At 42.4% G+C, this 19743-nt stretch overlaps 1 protein-coding gene, 1 long non-coding RNA gene and 2 pseudogenes across 3 annotated transcripts in view; 2 read left to right on the forward strand and 2 right to left on the reverse strand.

Moving 5' to 3' along the window:
• Positions 1–19743, reverse strand: part of LOC141517862 (uncharacterized) — a 102359-nt gene that overhangs the window by 35388 nt on the left and 47228 nt on the right. Inside the window, exon 3 of one of the 2 annotated variants that reach the window (XR_012477019.1) lies at positions 6280–7035. The exons of the other annotated variant lie outside the window; for it this stretch is intronic. This is a non-coding gene — a long non-coding RNA (uncharacterized LOC141517862). Of the gene's footprint in view, positions 1–6279; positions 7036–19743 lie in introns of those variants that run through there. 2 annotated transcript variants of the gene reach the window in all.
• Positions 1226–2840, forward strand: LOC141517142 (solute carrier family 2, facilitated glucose transporter member 3 pseudogene; annotated as a pseudogene).
• LOC141517143 (uncharacterized protein C1orf50 homolog) lies at positions 3644–4431 on the forward strand. Its single transcript, XM_074228029.1, is given in 3 exon segments — positions 3644–3724; positions 3769–4211; positions 4213–4431. Coding segments are annotated over 3 exon segments (618 nt in total). The 3' UTR covers positions 4307–4431.
• Positions 15751–18869, reverse strand: LOC141516239 (ceramide synthase pseudogene; annotated as a pseudogene).

The raw sequence follows: 19743 nt of genomic DNA on the forward strand, positions 1-19743 counted from the left end.
CCTCTTTATTTTTTAAATTATAGTGAATTCAGTAGGATGATTGTCATTTTTTTTTGCAAGGCAAATGGGGTTAAGTGGCTTGCTCAAGGCCACACAGCTAGGTAATTATTAAATGTCTCAGACCGGATTTGAACCCAGGTACTCCGTACTCCTGACTCCAAGGCCGGTGATTTATCCACTATGCCACCTAGCCGCCCCTGATTGTCATTTTTTAAAAAAAGTTTCAAACACTATTGGGGGTGGGGCAGAGTCAAGATGGCTGCATGAAGGCAGGAATTCCTTGAAACTTATTTCCCCCAAAACTTCAGAATCCACAGAAAGACTGAATGAAAAAATTTCCCAGTCCAAGACAACTTAGAAGTTCCACAGGAAAGGTCTGTTCCACAGGACAGGGGATTGGAAAAAGCAGCAGGGTAGTATAGCCAGGTGGGGCATCTGGATCCATTGCAGAGGGAATAGTTTCCAGACCTATTGGCCCGGGGATCATGGGGACAGCCAGAAGGTTTTGTGAGAGAACTCTGCAGCACCAACCAGAGTGAGTATGGAGCAGAGCGCTGGCCTCAGAGCATCCCTGTGGTGAGAATCTGCAGTGGGAGTCAGCAGAGCCATACAGGACCTCCAGAGCTCTCAGCCCATAGACTGTAAGGTGGTCAGGGGAGACTGCAGAGGTCTCTCTGCTCTCTCTGCCTCAGTACTCAGCTTTTTGCCCACACTCAGATCCAGGTTTCAGTCTGGGCCCCCACAACACCACCATAGCAGAGTAGGGACCATCCTCACATCTCTAGGGCAGAGGGGAGGGCCTGAATACAGGCAAGAGATCAGTCAGAGCCTCTCATAAGACCTTAGAGGAATTAAGGTCCCTGTGGGTTGATCCAAAAAAATCCCAAAGCCTTAGAAGTGCGGTAAATCAGTTATAGGCTGAGGAAATGAGCAAACAACAGAAAAAGAAGAACCTGACCATAGAAAATTACTTTGGTCCCATGGAAGATTCAGAAGATGACAAAATTGAAGCTTCTGTACTCAGAACTTCCAAGAGAAATAGAAAATGGGTTCAGGCTATGGATGAGCTCAAAAAAGACTTTGAAAAGCAATTTAGGGGTCCTTGCAGTGTGGCGTGGCTGGAGGACATCCGCAGCCAGAGATGCTGCGCCCCCCATGGGAGGGCAGCTCCTGCCTGGCACCCCCGCTTCCTTGCCAGCCACTGGGAAGGGACTCAGCTGGAGCCATGGTGGTGGCCAAGGTCACCTGTTCCCTCCTTTTCTCCGTTGGAGTAGCTGCTATAAGCTCTTTTCAATTTGGCTACAATACTGGTATCATAAATGCCCCAGAGCAGATAGTCAAGGACTTTCTCAATTTCACTTTACAAGAAAGAACTGGTCAGCCAACTTCTGAGTTTCTGCTCACCTTATTTTGGTCCTTGGCTGTGGCCATCTTCTCCGTAGGTGGCGTGATTGGTTCTTTCTCTGTGGGACTACTCGTCAACCGATTTGGCAGGTGCAACTCCATGCTCATCATCAATGCACTAGCACTTGTGGGAGGTGCTCTCTTGGGCCTCACAAAGTTTTCCAAGTCAGTGGAACTGCTGATCCTGGGTCAGCTGGTCATTGTTTTATTCTGTGGACTTTGCACTGGCCCATATATATATTGGAGAGGTCTCCCCAACCAACCTGCATGGAGCTTTTGGCACCCTAAACCAGCTGGGTATTGTTATGGGGATCCTCATTGCCCAGATCTTTGGATTAGAATACATATGGGAACTGAGGATCTCTGGCCAATGTTATTAGGTTTTACTGTCATCCCTGCTATTCTGCAATCTATAGCCCTTCCAATGTGCCCTGAAAACCCCAGATTCCTACTTATCAATAAGATGGAAGAGGAGCAGGCCTGAACGATTCTTGTGAAGTTATGGGGCACTCAAGAGGTGGACCAGGATATCCAGGAGATGAAGAATAAGATTGCTAAAATGTCACAAGAAAAGAAACCAACCGTGTTAGATCTCTTTAGGGTACCAAATTATCGACAGCCTATTATCATTGCCATTATGTTCTAGCTCTCTCAACAGCTCTCTGGAATCAATGCTGTTTTCTACTATTCCACAGGAATGTTCAACGATGCTGGTGTTAAAGAGCCAGTATATGCTACTATTGGTGCTGGTACGGTTAATGTGGTATTTACTATAGTTTCACTTTTTCTAGTGGAGTGAGCAGGAAAGAGAACCCTTCATCTGGTAGGACTGAGTGGCATGGCCCTCTGTTCTCTTCTTATGGTTATTGCCATGTCTCTCAAGGCTTCTAATTTGTGGACAAGCTATATCTGTATCGTGGCTATCTTTGGCTTTGTGGCCTTCTTTGAAATTGGACCAGGACCCATTCCTTGGTTCATTGTTGCTGAGCTCTTCAGCCAAGGCCCCCCCCCCCCCCCCCCCCCCCCCCCCCCCCCGCAGCAGCTATGGCTGTAGCCAGCTGCTCCAACTGGATCTCTTAACTTCCTTGTGGGTTTGCTCTTCCCTACAGCTGAAAAATGTTTGGGATCCTATGTTTTTATTGTCTTTACTTTCTTCCTTCTCATCTTCTTTTTTGTTCACCTTATTCAAAGTCCCTGAGACCAAGGGCAGAACTTTTGAGAATATTATGCAGGTCTTTGAGAACAAGAGTCAGGGTACCATCAGCCCCAGCTTATTGACAGAGAAAGACTCCATTGTGGCTATGAGCAACATTGATCCAGTCAAGGACACATCCTCCTCAGCCCTCTATAATCCCACGCCCTTCTACCCCTCCTCTTCCAGTCCACCAACATGGAAAAATATCCCTGAAATGGGGCCCTCATCAGGATGTCTGTAACCCAGGATTGTTTCTGATTGCTGCTACTGTTTATTTTTCACCTTACTTCATGAGCACGAAGATGAATTTAGTGCTGGGGTTAACCTGGCTTCACCAGCTTTTTAAACATTTAATATCTTGGACAATTTAACTCTTTTAAAGAGATCAGGTGAACTTGTCCCTCATTTCTGGAGGGATTGATTCCTTTGTCACATGCCAACCTTTGTCACCTTCATTTCCTTGGGTTCTAATGATGATTCATTGAGATACCTAAGAATCAGTGGATGTAAAAACTCCCAGTATCTACAAGAGTTATTTCACTAGTATGTAGGAGTTAGGGATAGGAGAAAGGTTGGGGACCAAATAAGAGAGAGCATCTTCTTCACTTTTTTTTTAGAACTCTGCAGAGTGCATTGAGTTTTTATTTATTTTATCTGCCGGGTTTTATTTCATAAATATTTATTTTTTTAAGTGTAAAAAGAAAGAATTGCAGAAAATAATGAACTGTTAAGGGCAGAGCAAAGGGAGAAGGGGGTATAAATTTAAATAAGGGACTTGGGGAGGAGAATAAGGTTGGAAGACATAAAGGAGAGATAGAGATTTTCACATGACCTTTAGCAATTTTGATACTCCATGAAAATGATAATAAACTTGACAGTGTTTGTGATGTCTACAAAAAAAAAGCAATTTAGGGAGGTAGAGGGAAAATTGGGAGGAGAAATGAAATCAATGCAGATAAATCATGAAGACCAAGTCAGCAACTTAGTGAAAGAAATACAAAAAAATACTGAAGAAAATAACATTAAAAATCAGTTTAGGGGAACATGGTGGCTTCCAGGGCCACCTCTGTGCCACGCTGCCGGCCACGAAGAGCGAGAGGAAGGCGCCGCAGGGCAGGGAGGCCAGTGAGCTCCGGGACCACGCAGCGCCCTCAGGTGCCCCCATGTAGGTCCACCCCTCACCCTTCGACTGTGTTGACCTCGGCGGCCCGAGGGACCCCAGAGGCCCTGCCGACCCCTCCTCCATCTCCACCCCCACCCCCTCCCTGCTCCCCTACAACTCCCGCCGCATGGGGGACCCCGAAGACCTGGTGGAGCTTGCCAAGCAGGTACAAAAGGATGATGAATTCATCAAAGCAAATGCTACCAACAAGCTGATAATTATAGCTGAGCAGATCCGGCAATTGCAAGCACAGGCCAGGAAGGTATTGGAAGAGGCTCAAAGAGATGCTGAACTGTACCATGCAGCTTGTAATATGGTGAAAAGACCTGGAAATATTTACTACCTCTATAAACGAGAGAATGGACAGCAATTCTTTTCCATCATTTCACCAAAGGAATGGGGGACAAGTTGTCCAAAAGAATTCCTTGGTGCCTACAAACTTCAGCATGAATAGAGATGCTGAAATCAGAATCATGAACAAACTTTTGAGTCAGCAGATGGCCCTGCCCCAATTTACAGAGCCCAATTTCCAGGGTCTCACTTAGTGACCATGGACATTGCCAAATAGAATGTGGGCCTGGCTGTTCTTGTCTCCTTGGCTTCCCTATACCCTACTTTGTAGGAGTTGTGACAAGTGAGATATGATATGCACATATAAGTACCTTGGATGGAGACCTCCTGTATGAACTGAAGTATATTGATCAACTCCCAAAAAGCCAAAACAAAACAAAACAAAAAACAGTTTAGGCCAAATGGCAAAAAGCAAAAAAAAAAAAAAAAAGGCAAATGAGGTGAAGAATGCCTTAAAAAAGCAGAATTGGCCAGAAAAAGGGAGCTGATGACTTTGCAAGACATCAGGAAGAAATAAAAATATGCTAAAAAAAACCCCAAATTAGAAGAAAATGTGAAATATCTCATTGGAAAAAACAACCAACCTCAAAAACAGATCCAGAAGAGATAATTTAAAATTTATTTGGTTACATGAAAGTCACAATAAGGAAAAGAGCCTAGACTTCATTTTTCAAGAACACAACAAAATTGTCCTGAGATCCTGGAAGCAGAGGATAAAAATAGAAATTGAGGGAATTCACTGATCACCTCCTGAAAGAGATCCCAAAAGAAAAACTTCCAGGAATATTATAGCCAAACTCCAAAACTCCCAAGTCAAAGAGAAAATACTAAAAGCTGCCAGAAACAAGCAATTCAACTACCATGGCTCTATAGTCAGGATTACACAGGATATGGCAGCATCTACATTGAGGGCTTGTAGGTCTTGGAATATGATATTCTAGAAGGCAAAAGATCTTGATTTACAACCAAGAATCAACTCCCCAGAAAAACTGAACATCCTTTGTCAAGGGAAAAGATGGACTTTCAATGAAACAGGGGACTTCCAAACTTTCTTATTGAAGCAACAGAGCTGAATGGAAAATTTGATCTTCAAGTACAGGACTTGGGGGAACCATAGAGGGGGTGCATGAGAAGGACTAACTATGAGGAACTTAATGATATTGAACTGTTTGTGTTCCTGCATGGAAAGAAGATACTGATAATTCATATGAATGTTCTCATTTATAAGAGCAGTTAGAAGGAGCCTATATATATACAAGGCACAGTGGGGACTGAATATAATGGTATAATATTGTAAAAAGATGGAGTCAATGGATGATAAAGGAAAATACTGGGAGGAAGAGAAAGGAGAGGAAGAAGGGGCTAAGATATTTCACATAAGAGTCAAGAAAAAATTTTTACAATGGAGTGGAATGGGGAAGGCAAGGCAGAATGAGTGAGCCTTCATTCTCATCAGACATGACTCAGAGGAGCAGCTAGGTGGTGCAGTGGAAAGAGCACCAGCCCTGTAGTCAGGAGTACCTGAGTTCAAATCCAGCCTCAGACACTTAATAATTACCTAGCTGTGTGGCCACTTAATCCCATTTGCCTTGCAGAAACCTAAAAAAAAAAACAAAAGAAATGACTCAGAGAGGAAATAACATGCACACTTAATAGGGTCTAGAAATCTATCTTACCCTAGAGAAAAATGAGAGGAAAGGGGTGATAGAAGAGAGGGAAGATCAGGAAGAAGGTACTCAGATACAACACACTTCCGAAGAGGAACAGGATGAAAGGAGAGAGAGAATGGAACAAATGAGATTGGGGAGTAATAGAGTGGAGGGAAATACAACTAGTGATAGGAACTGTAGGAAAAATATTGAAGCAAATTCTTTGGTGGCTATGATGGGGAAGGTAACTCATCCCAGAGACAGACTGAAGTACACTTTTTTTTTCCTCTTTCACTATTCTTGAGGTTTCTCTTCTTTTTTAAGGGGGGAGGAGTTTATGATTATTTTCACAAGATTATTGTAATAATATAAATAAAAAAATTCATACCTATAAAAAAGTTTTAAGTCCTTTTTGTAATATTATTTGGAGTTAAAATTCCTCCTGTATATAGAATTCACAGACATAAAACATACTCCCAACATATATTATTTTTTGCAAATCATAGGGTTTTTCTCTCTCTCTCTCTCCATCTCTCTCTCTCTCTCTCTCTCTCTCTCTCTCTCTCTCTCTCTCTTTTTTAAAGGTAAGGCAAATGGGGTTAAGTGCTTGCCCAAGGCCACACAGCTAGGTAATTATAAAGTGTCTGAGGTTGGATTTGAACTCAGGTACTCCTAACTCCAGGGCCGGTGCTCTATCCACTGTGTCACTTGGCCGCCCCCATAGGGTTTCTCTTAGTTGCTTCATCTTTAGTCTTTAGTTTTGCTTGGGATTTTGGGGGGGTTTTTTGGTTTTTAGTTTTTGCCAGGAAATGGGATTAAGTGGTTTGCCCAAGCTCAGACAACTAGGTAATTATTTTTATTTTTTTATTTTTTTTTCAGGAATCAAGTAATGGTTTAATAATTTCAGAGTGAGGAAAATGCTTATAAGAGAGTTCCCCTAACTTGGAGGATTTAACATGGTGAGTCAAAGACAGGGCTTATATACATTAAAAAAATCAACACAATCATTCTTAGGTCTTGAGTAACAGTTTCTGTGGTTGGCATTTCTTGGGATAATACAGGCATTCTTGGATCCCATGGGAACAGTCTCTTGGTTGTATAAGGGTTGTTGAGAATGGTGATCATTCAGTAGGTACATAACCAGAGTAATCATGGTGGTAACAGGAGTACAGTACCTGGTTGGGTTCACTTAGCAGTTTTAAGAAACAAGGATTATGAGCATGTCAAGAGATGTGATGCATGGCTTTGGGCTGTGGCACACAACACCCAGGTACCTGGAAAAAAGGGGGAGTTCCAATAAATCTAAACAATTATTGAGTAACATGAAAAATCATGAATTGCTTAGTGAATAACTGGTACTGATAAAAGCAATACTATTTGTCAAAGGATAAGCTCATCCAGAATGCAAAGGATTGTTGTTATGCCAAGGTTGCTTACTGGGTTTTAGCTTGGAGAAACAGGGTGTCACCAAATATCTTGACACCACAAACTGGATGTCCCCTAAGCTTTTTTTCATATGTTATTTCATTTGATGATCTCATTAGCATTCAATTATCATTTTTGTGCTAATGATTTTTTTTTTGCTTAAAGGCTTTATTTTGAGTTTTACACTTTTCCCCCCAATTTTACTTCCCTCCCCCCCACAGAAAGCAATTTGTCAGTCTTTACATTGTTTCTATGTTGTACATTGATCCAAATTGAGTGTGATGAGAAAGAAATCATATCCTTAAAGAAGAAACATAAAGTATAAGAGATAATAAGATGGAGGGACAGAGCCAAGATGTCAACAAGAGGAGATCCTGGTCTTAGGTGCTCTCTCATAAATCTTCGAAACTAAGGACTCTAACTAAATTTTTGAGAAAGAGAACCCACAGAGGGAGCCAGTGAGGCAGTTCTCTTACTCAAGGTAACATGGAAAAGAGTGGAAAGGCTCTGCTCCCCGGGGTCGGGAGGGGCAGCCCACCAGAGGGGTGGCCTGCCAGAGTGAAAGAACTTCAGCCTCCCTGAGGCAGCCCCAGGGCACTGGGAGCTGAGGTTCACAGCAGTGGGGGAGTCTCCTGAGCTACGTCCTGGGGAGTATCGGGGACAACTGGGGGGAACAGCAGTGGGAGGAACCTCTGTCAGAGAAAGCATATGAAGCCCAGCCCCCAGGGCACACAGCAAGCAGCTCGGCCAAGGCAGTCCAGATCCAGGAAACAGAAGCAGGCAGAGCCCATAAGCAGGAGCCTCCAGGGCATGAGCCCATTGAACCTAGGGAGGGGAGTGAAGAAAGAGACTGAAGAGCTCTGTCCCTGGAACAAGAATCTGGGGTTCTAACAACATTCAGATCCTGATTGCAGTCTAGGTCCCCCCATAGAACAGCAGGGCCACCCCCACCTCAGCCCCGTGGCAGAAGAGGGATGCTTATGGTCATTCACAAACCAGGAGTGAAGGCAGATCCTCACACAGGGAGATCCTAGTGGGGGTGTCCCACTAATACTCAAAAGCTCAGGAAGCACCCCCAAAACCAGGCACAGGCTGGGGAAATGAGTAAGCAGAGAAAAAAGAGGAACACCATTGAGAAATACTTTGTCTGTGATCCAAGAAGGATCAAAACATTTAACCTGAAGATGAGGAAGCACAAGCTCCTGCATCTAAAGACTCCAAGAAAAACAGAAATTGGGCTCAGGCTTTGACAGAGCTCAAAAAAGACTGAAAATCAAGTGAGGGAGATAGAAGAAAAACTGTGAAAAGAAATGAGAGAGATGCAGAAAAAGCATGAAAAAGAAGTCAGCAGCTTAGTCAAGGAGACCCCCCCCAAAAAAATAGCATGTTAAAAACCAGCATAGGTCAAATGGATAAAACAGTTCAAAAATCTATTGAGGAGAAGAATGCTTTAAAAAACAGAATTGGCCACATGGAAAAAGAGACAAGAAAGCTCTCTGAGGAAACCAAATCCTTCAGACAAAGAACAGAACTCAGGGAGATTGCTGAATTTATGAGAAATCAGGACTCAATACTTCAAAAGCAAAAGAATGAAAAATTGGAAGAAAATGTGAAATATCTCATTGTAAAAACAACTGATATGGAAAAGAGATTTAGGAAAGATAATTTAAAAATTAAGGACTCTAGTCATGATCAGGAAAAGAGCCTTGACATCATTTTCAAAGAATTACTACAGGAAAATTGCCCTGATATCTTAGAAGCAGAGGGCAAAATAGAAATTGAGAGAATCCACCGATCTCTCCGAGAAAGGGATCCAACCCTCCCCCCCGACCAGGAATATTATAGCCAAATTCCAGAACTCCCAAGTCAAAGAGAAAATATTACAAGCAGCCAGAAGGACACAATTCATATATCATGGACCTGCAGTCAGGATCACACAGGACTTAGCAGCAACTACATTAAGGCCTCGTAGGGCTTGGAAAATAATATTCCATAAGGCAAAAGAGCTTAGAATGCAACCAAGAATCAACTGCCCAGCAAAACTGAATGTCCTCTTCCAGGGAAAAAGATGGACTTTCAATGAACCGGGGGACTTTCAAATGTTCCTGTTGGAATGGCCAGAGCTGAACAGAAGGTTTGATCTTCAAATACAGGACTCAGGTGAAGCATAGAGAGTGAGGAGAAGGGGAAAATATGAGGGACTTAATGGTGATGAACTACATGTATTCCTGTATAGAAAAATGATACTGATAATACTCATATGAACCTTATCATTTAATAGAGCAGGTAGAAGAAGCTTTTATAGATGAAGCACAGGAGAAAACTGAATTTGAAGGTATAATGTGGTGTAAAAATGGAGTCAATAGATAAAAGGGAAATGGAATGGGAGAAAGAAAAAGGAGAGGGGAGGCTAGGTGGCACAGTGGATAAAGCACCAGCCCTGGAGTCAGGAATACCTGGGTTCAAATCTGGTCTCAGACATTTAATAATTACCTAGCTGTGTGGCCTTGGGCAAACCACTTTAACCCCATTTGACTTGCAAAAACCTAAAAAAAGAAAACAAAAGGAGAGGAAGAATAGGCTAAGATATTTCATATAATAAGATTTTTCTTTATTACAATGAGCTATTGCAATGATATGAAAGGGGGGAAGGCAAAGGGGAATAAGGGAATCTTTGCTCTCATCAGAGGTGACTAGGAGAGGAAATAGCATATATACTCAATGGGGTATAGACATCTGGAGTAAGGAGAGAAGGGTGACAGGGGAAGGGGGATGTGAGTGATGGAGGAGAGGATGGACCATGGCGGGGAGAGTGGTCAGATATAGCACATTTTCTTTTTTACTTCTTGCAAGGGTCTGGAATTGGGTGGCCTGTCCGGAACCATAGGGTCAGGTGGATCTTGGGCCTAAGGGGTGGTATGTGGTTTTGGGGCCTCTTGGCCCCAAGGCTGGGGATCTGTCTGCTGCATCACTCCACTTCCCTACAGCAGAGACAGAGTGAAAGGAGACGAAAATATAGTACATGGTAGTGGAGAAGTATGAATGGAGGGAGTTGAGATCAGCCATGGCAATGGTGGAAAAATATGGAAGTAACTTTTGTGATGGACTTATCATAAAGAATGTGATCCGCTCGCAACAGAGCTGGTAGTGTTGGAATACAGACTGCAGCACAATTTCATTATTATTATTACTTTTTTGAGGGGGGTTGCATGGCAAATGGGGCTGGGTGGCCTGCCTGGGGCCACATAGCTGGGTGATTGTTGGGTGTCTGAGGCCAGATTTGGACTCGGGTGCTCCTGACTCAAGGGCCAGTGCTCTGTCTGCCACCTGGCTACCCCTACTATTATCCCTACTATTATTATTATTACTACTATTTTATTTTATTTTGGGTCTTTTTTTTTTTTTTTTTTTTTTTTTGGTTTTTGCAGGGCAATGGGGTTGGGATGTCTTGCACAGGGTCACACAGCTGGGTGATTGTTGGGTGTATGGGGCTGGATTTTGGCTTGGGTGCTCCTGGCTCCAGGGCTGGTGCTCTGTCCACTGCGCCACCTGCCCATACCTACATTATTACTATTATTTTTTTATTTTAATTTTAATTTTAATTTTTTTCTCTCCCCTTTACTTTATCACTTATGTGGGTCTATATTTTTTTGGGGGAGGGGGCATTATGCTTACTCTTAAACAAGAATATTTTATCAATGTAAAAAAACATTATTTGTACAAAATAAGAACAAACAAACAAATAAATAAATAAATAAGAGATAATAAGATCAGACAATAAGATATCACGTTTTTTTCCCCCTAAATTAAAGGGAATAGTCCTGGAACTTTGTTCAAACTCCACGGTTCTTTATCTGGATACAGACGGTATCCTCCATTGCAGACAGCCCCAAATTGCCTCTGATTGTTACACTGATGGAATGAGCAAGTCTATCAAGGTTAATCATATTCCCCAAGTTGTTGTTAGGGTGTACAGGGTTTTTCTGGTTCTCCTCATCTCACTCAACAGCTAGGTAATTATTAAGTGTTTGAGATTGGATCTGAATCCAGGTCCTCCTGATTCCAGGCCTGTGCTCTATCCATTGTGCCACCCAGCTGCCCTCAGGCTCTAGTTCTAAATGGTCTTACTTTGTGTTTGCCCCATTTTATTCTTTGACAGTTCTGATGACTGAAAGGAGTTAAAATAATGAAATGAAAAAATCCTTAAACCCATAACAGTAATTCTAAAAGACAAGTTTTGTTTTTCATTTGTTCATTTGCATATTGCCAATAGGAAAGCTTAGTTAATAACTGGGAATCCTCCCAGAACTGTTTTTGTGATTATTGGACAAATGTATATTTCCTGGCAATGACTTAGGTTGCATAGGAAAGTATTTGGTGAATATACTGATTAATCTAGAATGAGGATTCTCTCTAAGATAACCCTGTTCTGATGAAGGGAGATTAGTCTATGAAACTATCTCAGAGCCTGAGGGAAGAGAGGCTATTCTTCTTTTACATTATGGTTTGCTGCTTGGGAAAATGAAATCTCTTCAGAGCCTAGCCAAAGGAGCAGGACTGGAAACTATAAATACCACACTAAGGATCTTTGCCCTTTCTGAAGAAGCAAAAAATGTCCTCTGAAATGAAGAGTACCAGGTCAGGAGAAGCAGCAGACTAACCCAGCTGCAGAATAGCCTTGTTGAGGGGCAATGTAGCCATCTCTCAGGCCCTTCAGTGAACATTTTGAGGACTGACTCTAGCACTGGCTCAAGATCTATAGCTCCAGAGTAATGTTTCCCTAGCTGCATGTGATCTCTATTTGTGTGATTCACTGCCTTGGTAATTTAAGTTTGTGCCCACCTATGTGACCAATGGACTGTCCCACAGACACTGTATGCATTGATAGGAGAATGGTTTAAAGATGAAATGCTTTTTAATTATGCCCTTCACACACACACACACACACACACACACACACACACACACACACACATGGAGTATGCTGATAAATATTGACAATTGACTTTCTGGAAAAAAATAATGCATGAACAAAATACTTTTAAGATTAATCTACATAAGGGGCAGCTGGGTGGTGCAGTGGATGCAGCAATAGCCCTGGAGTAAGGAGTTCAGATTCAGATACTTAATAATTACCTAGCTCTATAGAGTAAGGGTAAGTCACTTAATCCCATTGCCTTGCAAACCCCCTCCCCCCAAAAAGATTAATCTATGATTTTAAATTGGAGAAAGTAATGAAAAATTGCTCTAAATCACTAATTATTAGAGAAATGCAAATTAAAATATCTCTGAGGTACTACCTCACACTTCTCAGACTGGCCAATATGACCAGAAAGGACGATGATCAATGTTGGAGGGAATGTGGGAAATCTGGGACACTAATACATTGTTGGTGGAGCTGTGAACTCATCCAACCTTTCTGGAGAGTGATGTGGAATTATGTCCAAAGCCTGGAAGGATTTGCATGAACTGATGCTGAGTGAGATGAGCAGAACCAGAAGAACATTATACACCCTAACAGCAACATGGGAGTGATGATCAACCTTAATGGACTTGCTTATATTAACAGGGCAACATTCAGGCACAAATTTGGAATATCTGTAATGGCGAATGCCATCTGTATCCTGTGAAAGAATTGTGGAGTTTGAACAAAGTCAGAGACTATTACCTTTAATTTTTTTTTGTTTTTTTAGTTTTTGCAAGGCAACGGGGTTAATTGGCTTGCCCAAGGCCACACAGCTAGGTAATTATTAAGTGTCTGAGGCTGGATTTGAATTTAGGCACTCCTGACTCCAGGGCCGGTGCTCTACCCACTGCGCCACCTAGCCGCCCCTATTACCTTTAATTTAAAAAAAAAGTTATCATATTATGTAATTCTGCTATATCTCATACTTCATGTTTCTTCCTTAAGGATATGATCTCTCTCATCACATTCAATTAGATTAATGCATACTATGGGAACAATGTAAAGACTAACAAACTGCCTTCTGTGAGGGGTGGGGGAGGGAAGCAAGATTAAGGGAAAATTGTAAAATTCAAAATAAAATCTTTCAAAAAATAAAATAAAATAAATTGGAGAAAGTAAATTATTAGGAGCCAGGATGGTGGAGTAAAGGCAGGAACTCCCATGAGTTCTCCCCCAAACCACTCCAAGTATCTTTAAATAATGATTCTAACCAAAGTCTATAGAGTAGAGTAGTGGGATTCAGTCTGTTGGCACTGGTTTGACAGAACCAGTATCTAATTTTTTGTTGAATTCAGCAAACTGGTTGTTACAGTCTCTGCCTGTAGCAGGGCAGAGACTCTCCTCATAGTTCCAGGACAGAAAGGAGTGCTTGTGGTCATTCACAGACCAGAACACAAGCCTGGAGAGCAGTCAGTCTTTCTCATAAGATGTTGGAGGAATTGAGAACTTGCAGATTCTGGAGTGGGGGGAGTGTCTCTGAAAACAGCAGCAAAAAGCCTCAAAAACTTGGGACAATGCATCCTCCATCCTGGAAGCAGAACCTCACCTTAACAAATACTTATAATCAAGTCATAGGCTGGGGAAATTAGCAAACAACAGAACAAAAAATCTGACCATAGACAATTACTTTGGTCCGATGGAGGATCAAAATACTCACTGAGAAGAAGATAAAGTCATAGCTTCTGCAACTAAAGCCTCCCAGAAAAATATGAATTGATCTCAGCTTATGGAAGAGCTCCAAAAAGATTTTGAAAATCAAGTAATGGAGGTAAAAGAAAAATTGAGAAGGAAAATGAGAGTGATGTGAGACAATCATGAAAACTGAGTCTGCAATTTGGTGAAAGAGATACAAAAAAGTACTGAAGAAAATAACATCTTAAAAACCAGTTTGGATCAAATGGAAAAAGTAGTCCTAAAGACCCATGAGGAGAAGAATCCCTTTAAAAGCAGAATTGGTAAAATGGAAAAGGAGATACAAAAGCTCTCTGAACAAATCCTTAAAATGGAGAATGGAACTAAGGGAAGCTAATGACTTTGTGAGAAATCAAGAAACAATCAAACAAAACCAAAAGAATGAAAAACTGGAAGAAAATGTGAAATAGCTCATTGGAAAAACAACTGACTGAGAAAACAGATCTGGAGAGATAATGTAAAAATCATGGCCAAAATTGAAAGTCATGGCCAAAAAAAGAGTTTAGATGTCATTTTTCAAGAAATTCTCCAGGAAAAGTGCCCTGATATCCTAACAGCAGAGGGTAAAATAGAAATTGAAAGAATCCACTGATCACCTCCTGAAAAAGATCCCAAAATGAAAACTGCTAGGATTACTACTATAGCCAAATTTCAGAACTCCCAGGTCAAGGAGAAAATGTTGCAAGCCACAAGAAAGAAACATTTCAAATAACCAGGTGGAGAGGGGAGGGGGGCTGCAGACAGGATAACACAAGACTTAGCAGTATCTAGAGTGAAGGCTTTTAAGGCTTGGAACATGATATTCTGGGAAGGCAAAAGAGCTTGGATTACAACCAGGAAGCAACTACCCAGCAATATCAAGCATAGTCTTTCAGGGAAAAGATGGATATTCAATGAAATAGGGGACTTTTAAATATTCCTAATGAAACAATCAGAATAGAATAGAAAATTTGATCTTCAAATATAAAACTCAAGCATGAAAAAGATAAACAGGAAATCAAAAGGAACATAATAAAGTTGAATCACTTATATTCCTGCATGGGAAGATGATAATGATAACTCATATGAACCTTCTTATTTATTAGGGCAGCTAGAGGGAGCATATATAGACAAGGCATGGGTGAAAGTTAGAATTTGAAGGTATAATATATTAAAAAGATGGAGTTAATGGGCAAGAAAGAGAAAGGAGAGGTAAATGGAGTAAGATAATTCACATAACAGATTAAAGAAAAAGTTTTTGCAGTGGAGTGGAAGAGGCGGGAATGTTAGAGGGAGTGAGGGAGTTTTTACTCTCACTAGAACTGGCTCAGAGAGGGAATAACATACATACTCAAGAGCAGAGAAAGGGATGGGAGAAAGGGGTTTGGGAAGAAAACATTGAGAGAAGGGAGGGAAAATTATGGGATAGGGTGATCAGATGCAATACACATTTTTTTTTTTAGGTTTTTGCAAGGCAAATGGGGTTAAGTGGCTTGCCCAAGGCTACACAGCTAGGTAATTATTAAGTGTCTGAGACTGGATTTGAACTAAGGTACTCCTGACTTCAGGTCCGGTGCTTTATGCACTATACCACCTAGCCGCCACTTCAATATACATTTTTTAGATGCAATATACTTTTGAGGAGGGTCAGGATGAAAGGAGAAAGGGAATAGAATAAATGGGGGTGAGGGGAACAGGATGAAGGGACATGCAGCTAGCAATAGCAACTGTGGGGAAAAATCTTGAAAGAAGTTTCTCTGATAAAGGTCTCATTTCTTAAAGATAGAGAACTGAATCAAATTTATAAAAAATAAGCCATTTTCCAATTGCAAAATGATCAAGCGATATGAACAGTTTTCAGATAAGATTATCAATGCAGTCTATTTAAATATATATTTTTAAATGTCCTACTTCACTACTGATAGGAAAAGTGCAGGTTGGAAAATTCTGAGGTACTTCCTTATACCTACTGGATTGGCTAATAGGACAGAAGGAGAAAATGACAAATATTGAAAGGAATGTAGGGAAATTGAGACACTGATGCACAGTTGGAAGAGTTGAGAAATGATTCAACAATTCTGTAGAGCAATTTGGAAATATGCCCAAAGGGCTATAAAACCATGCCTACCCTTTGGCCTAGCAGTACTCCTGTTAGATCTATTTTTCAGAAGAGATGAAATAAGAGAAGAAAAGAATGTATATGTATAGGGATATTTATAGCAGTTCTTTTCTGGTGGTGGGGAGCTGGAGACTGGGCAGATGGGGAATGGCTGAACAAATTGAGGTAATGCTATTCTGTAATGGGAAATGGTGAACAGGATGCTCTCTTACACGAGCAGATGAAATGGGAAATGTACCTCATACAAAGTAACAGTAATATTACATTTTCTCAGAAATACTGTGACCCAAGAAAACTCTGAAGGACTTATAATAAAGAATGTTATCCATCCTGAAGTCAGAGCTGATGGTATCTGAATTTTTTTTTCACTTTAATTTTTCTTCGAGGTTTCTCTTTTTTTATGGGAGGGGTGTTTATGTTTACTTTTATAATGTGAATATTGTAATAATGTTTTTCATGGTTATACATTTTTTTCCACACTGATCTCATCTTTATCAGCGGTCTATATAGCGCCTCCCAAGGTTCCCCCTGCTCCTGGATCTGGAGGAAGCCTCAAGAGGTCTGTAGCACCAGGGACAGGTGGGAGAGGGCAAGAAGGCCAAATTATATAGCCTGAAGGAATGAGCGTAAGAGCCCCTCCCCCAGTTTCTCCCAAGTGGGGCACTCAGCAATGAAGAGGCTGGGCCAGGTGGTGGTGTGTGGCCTGTCAGTGTCTGCCTCCCCATAAGAAACTAATACAAACCTGGGGAAATAAATAAAATTCCTAAGGTCTGGAAAGATGCTGGGCTGCCTGTGTAGGAGAGGAGCTAGCTAGCTCTAAGGGGTAGCCAACCTATACCCTGATGAGACACAAAGAGGTTAGAGGTACCTCTCCCACCCAGAGGTTAGGAGCTGCCTTCCCCTAGACTACAGCATATGGGGAAGGGAAATAGGCGTGTCCTTGGCAAAAAGGAGAGGGCCCTTCTCTAGATTATTTACTCCTTGATCCTCTATAATCCCTGTTAGTCTCCCCCCAATCCATCCTATCCTAAATTGCTGTAGAATAGGGTACCGTCCTTTTTAATTTCCCTCCTTTAGGCCCCCTGCAGATTACAGTTGGGAAAAAAGAGTATCCCTGGGGTTATATATGCAGGAGGGTGCCTCCTAATTTCCACTTTCTTACTTTTCTTAGTTCCTACACAAAGGAGATCATTGGCCATTCCAAACCCTCTGTCCCTCAGTCCCAGGCACCCTGAGAACAAGAGAGGTAGCTGTTTCTTACAAGCCTGGTCCCTGTTCCATCCCTTTTACCATCATATAGGGAGAAGCTTCCCCCCCAACTTCTCCATCCCTATCCTCCAGGCCTAAGGACCACTGGAGAGGCCCCTAGTTCCCATCCCTACCCATCAGTCCCAGAGCCCAATTCCTGGAGGAATGGGTGCCCCAACCCTCTCCCTCTCCTCAGTCCCGGGGCCCATCTTGAAGTCCCGGGGGCTGACGGGGGACTGGAGGAGTGGGCCCCCGAGGCCTAAAGAGGCAACATGCTCCCCAGCAGACGAGGAAAAACCAGTAGAGCTGTGGAGCAAGCAGAAGGGCAGCCCCCAGGTTGACATGGGCTGGTATATTGAGGGGTACAGAGAGCAAGGGCAGGCCTACATGCTGCCCGTAGGCCCAGTACAGGTAGGGGAACAGCAGTACTCGACAGCACAGGAAGCTCAGCAGCATCAAGGTACCATTCACTTTGTGCAGCAGGGTGTGTTGCTGCTTGTACCGGATAAGGATATTGCCTAGGCAGACAAAGGGTGTGCTGACTTCCGCCATCAACATGCAGCCCAGAAAGAAGTCCCCCTTGCCTTGGCGCCACACCACTGATAGTGGAAAACAGACCAGCACCATGACTGCATGGTGCAGCACCATGAGGAACTCCTTGTGCAGGTAGCCTCGGGCCACAGCCCAAGTGCCTCCTGGGGGGCCAGCCCCTCCCTCATCCTTTCCATGACATTTGACCTGGTGCTTGTGCCAGTGACGCAGGAACATGGCGTAGATGTCATAGATGAAGTAGGGCACTGCAAACTGAGTGTAAGCTGAGGATAGCCAATGCTGGCCATCAATGATATGTTTGCAGGAGGTGGAGACAATGTAGCCAGCTGTGGAGGCCATGATAGCTTGGACTGAGGACACTAGCCTGCTGAGACAATGACCGCGTCGGTCTCCTCCCAGCGCAGCTGGGGCAGCCTCTGGAGCGTGTTCTTGGAAAGGAGGAAGAGTCCCGGGAACACAACCCCCCCAGCCACCATCGGGGACAGCATCATGGCTCAGGGATTTGGGGCAGGGAAGAACGAGTAGAGCAATAAGGACTGGGGAAGCTGAGGCCTGTGAGGAGTTAAGAGATGCTGAAGGAGATAGAGAGAAAGGGAGTTTGGTTAAGGGACAGAAGTAGAGATGAAGGGAGAGAAGAATTAAGAAAAGAAAGAATATAGACAGAAGGACACAAAGAGCATAGGATGGGGAGAGAAGAAATAGTAACAGGAGGGACAAGAGAAAAAAAGAATAAAATGAAAATGGGGAAAAAAAGAAAAGAAGGGAGAAATGGATAGGGACCTGAGAGGAAAAAAGGAGAAATAAAGAGAGGGAGGAGAAGGAAAAATAGAAGGATGGAAAGAGATGAAGATGGAGAAGGAAGGGGTGATACTATGAGAGGAGAGAATGGGATAGAGATAGGGGACAGAGAAAGGGTGAGGGCACAGATCATGGCTATACATTTTTAACTTACACCAAATAACTTACTTTCTCAATGAGGGGGAGTGGGGTGGAAGGATGAAGAAAATTTGGAATTCAAAGTTTTGGAAGTAAATGTTGAAACTTGTTTTTCATTTAGTTTGGGGGGTAAAAAACAAATCAAAGAAAAAAGATTAATATACATTACTGCCATTTTCTCCATTCCTTTCTTAAGTCTAGATGGTCAAGAAAACAGTAAATCAAGGGCTGATTTGTAACATTTTTCAATTTTGAAAGTGTAAATGTTCACATCAACAATGTAACAATCAGGGCTGCTAGGTAGTACAGTAGTAGATAGAGCACCGGCCCTGGAATCAGGAGGACCTGAGTTCAAATCCTGCCTCAGATACTTAATAATACCTAGCTGTGTGACCTTGGGCAAGTCACTTAACCCCATTGCCTTAAATAAATAAATTTAAAAAATTTAACAATCAACTCTCACAATCCAGGTTTAGCTAGCTGTAGCACATCCTTGCTGTAACTCATTTTTGAGACATAACAATTACAGAATGCCCAGCAAAGGATATCAGAAGGTTAAAAAACCTCCAGAAGTTATACATATAATAAGTGACTAGTACTAGTACATGGGAAATTCTAGGAAGAAGTGCACAGAGAAGAGGTGGAGTATTTTTACAGCAGTGGATAGTCCCATCTTTTTTTTTTTTTTTTTTTAGTTTTTGCAAGGCAATGGGATTAAGTGGCTTGCCCAAGGCCACACAGCTAGGTAATTATTAAGTGTCAGAGACTGGATTTGAACCCAGGTACTCCTGACTCCAAGGCCAGTGCTCTATCCACTGGGCCACCTAGCTGCCCCTTGGATAGTCCCATCTTAAGAAAGAGGAGCATGGCAAGGCATTTATTTCTCTCCAGTGCCTGCACCTGGAGGGACTGTGAGAACCAATGACCATAGAGATATTGCTGATTGTGGTATAATGGACTGGATCCAGTATGTGAGATAATTTGGCACTCCTTCCCACTGCTACTTCTGCCCAATATTTATGATTGGCCCACTCTCCTCCCAAGCAGGAAACTTCCTGCTGTGAA

The sequence above is a fragment of the Macrotis lagotis genome, chromosome 3, assembly GCF_037893015.1.
Source record: "Macrotis lagotis isolate mMagLag1 chromosome 3, bilby.v1.9.chrom.fasta, whole genome shotgun sequence".
NCBI lineage: Eukaryota > Metazoa > Chordata > Mammalia > Peramelemorphia > Peramelidae > Macrotis > Macrotis lagotis.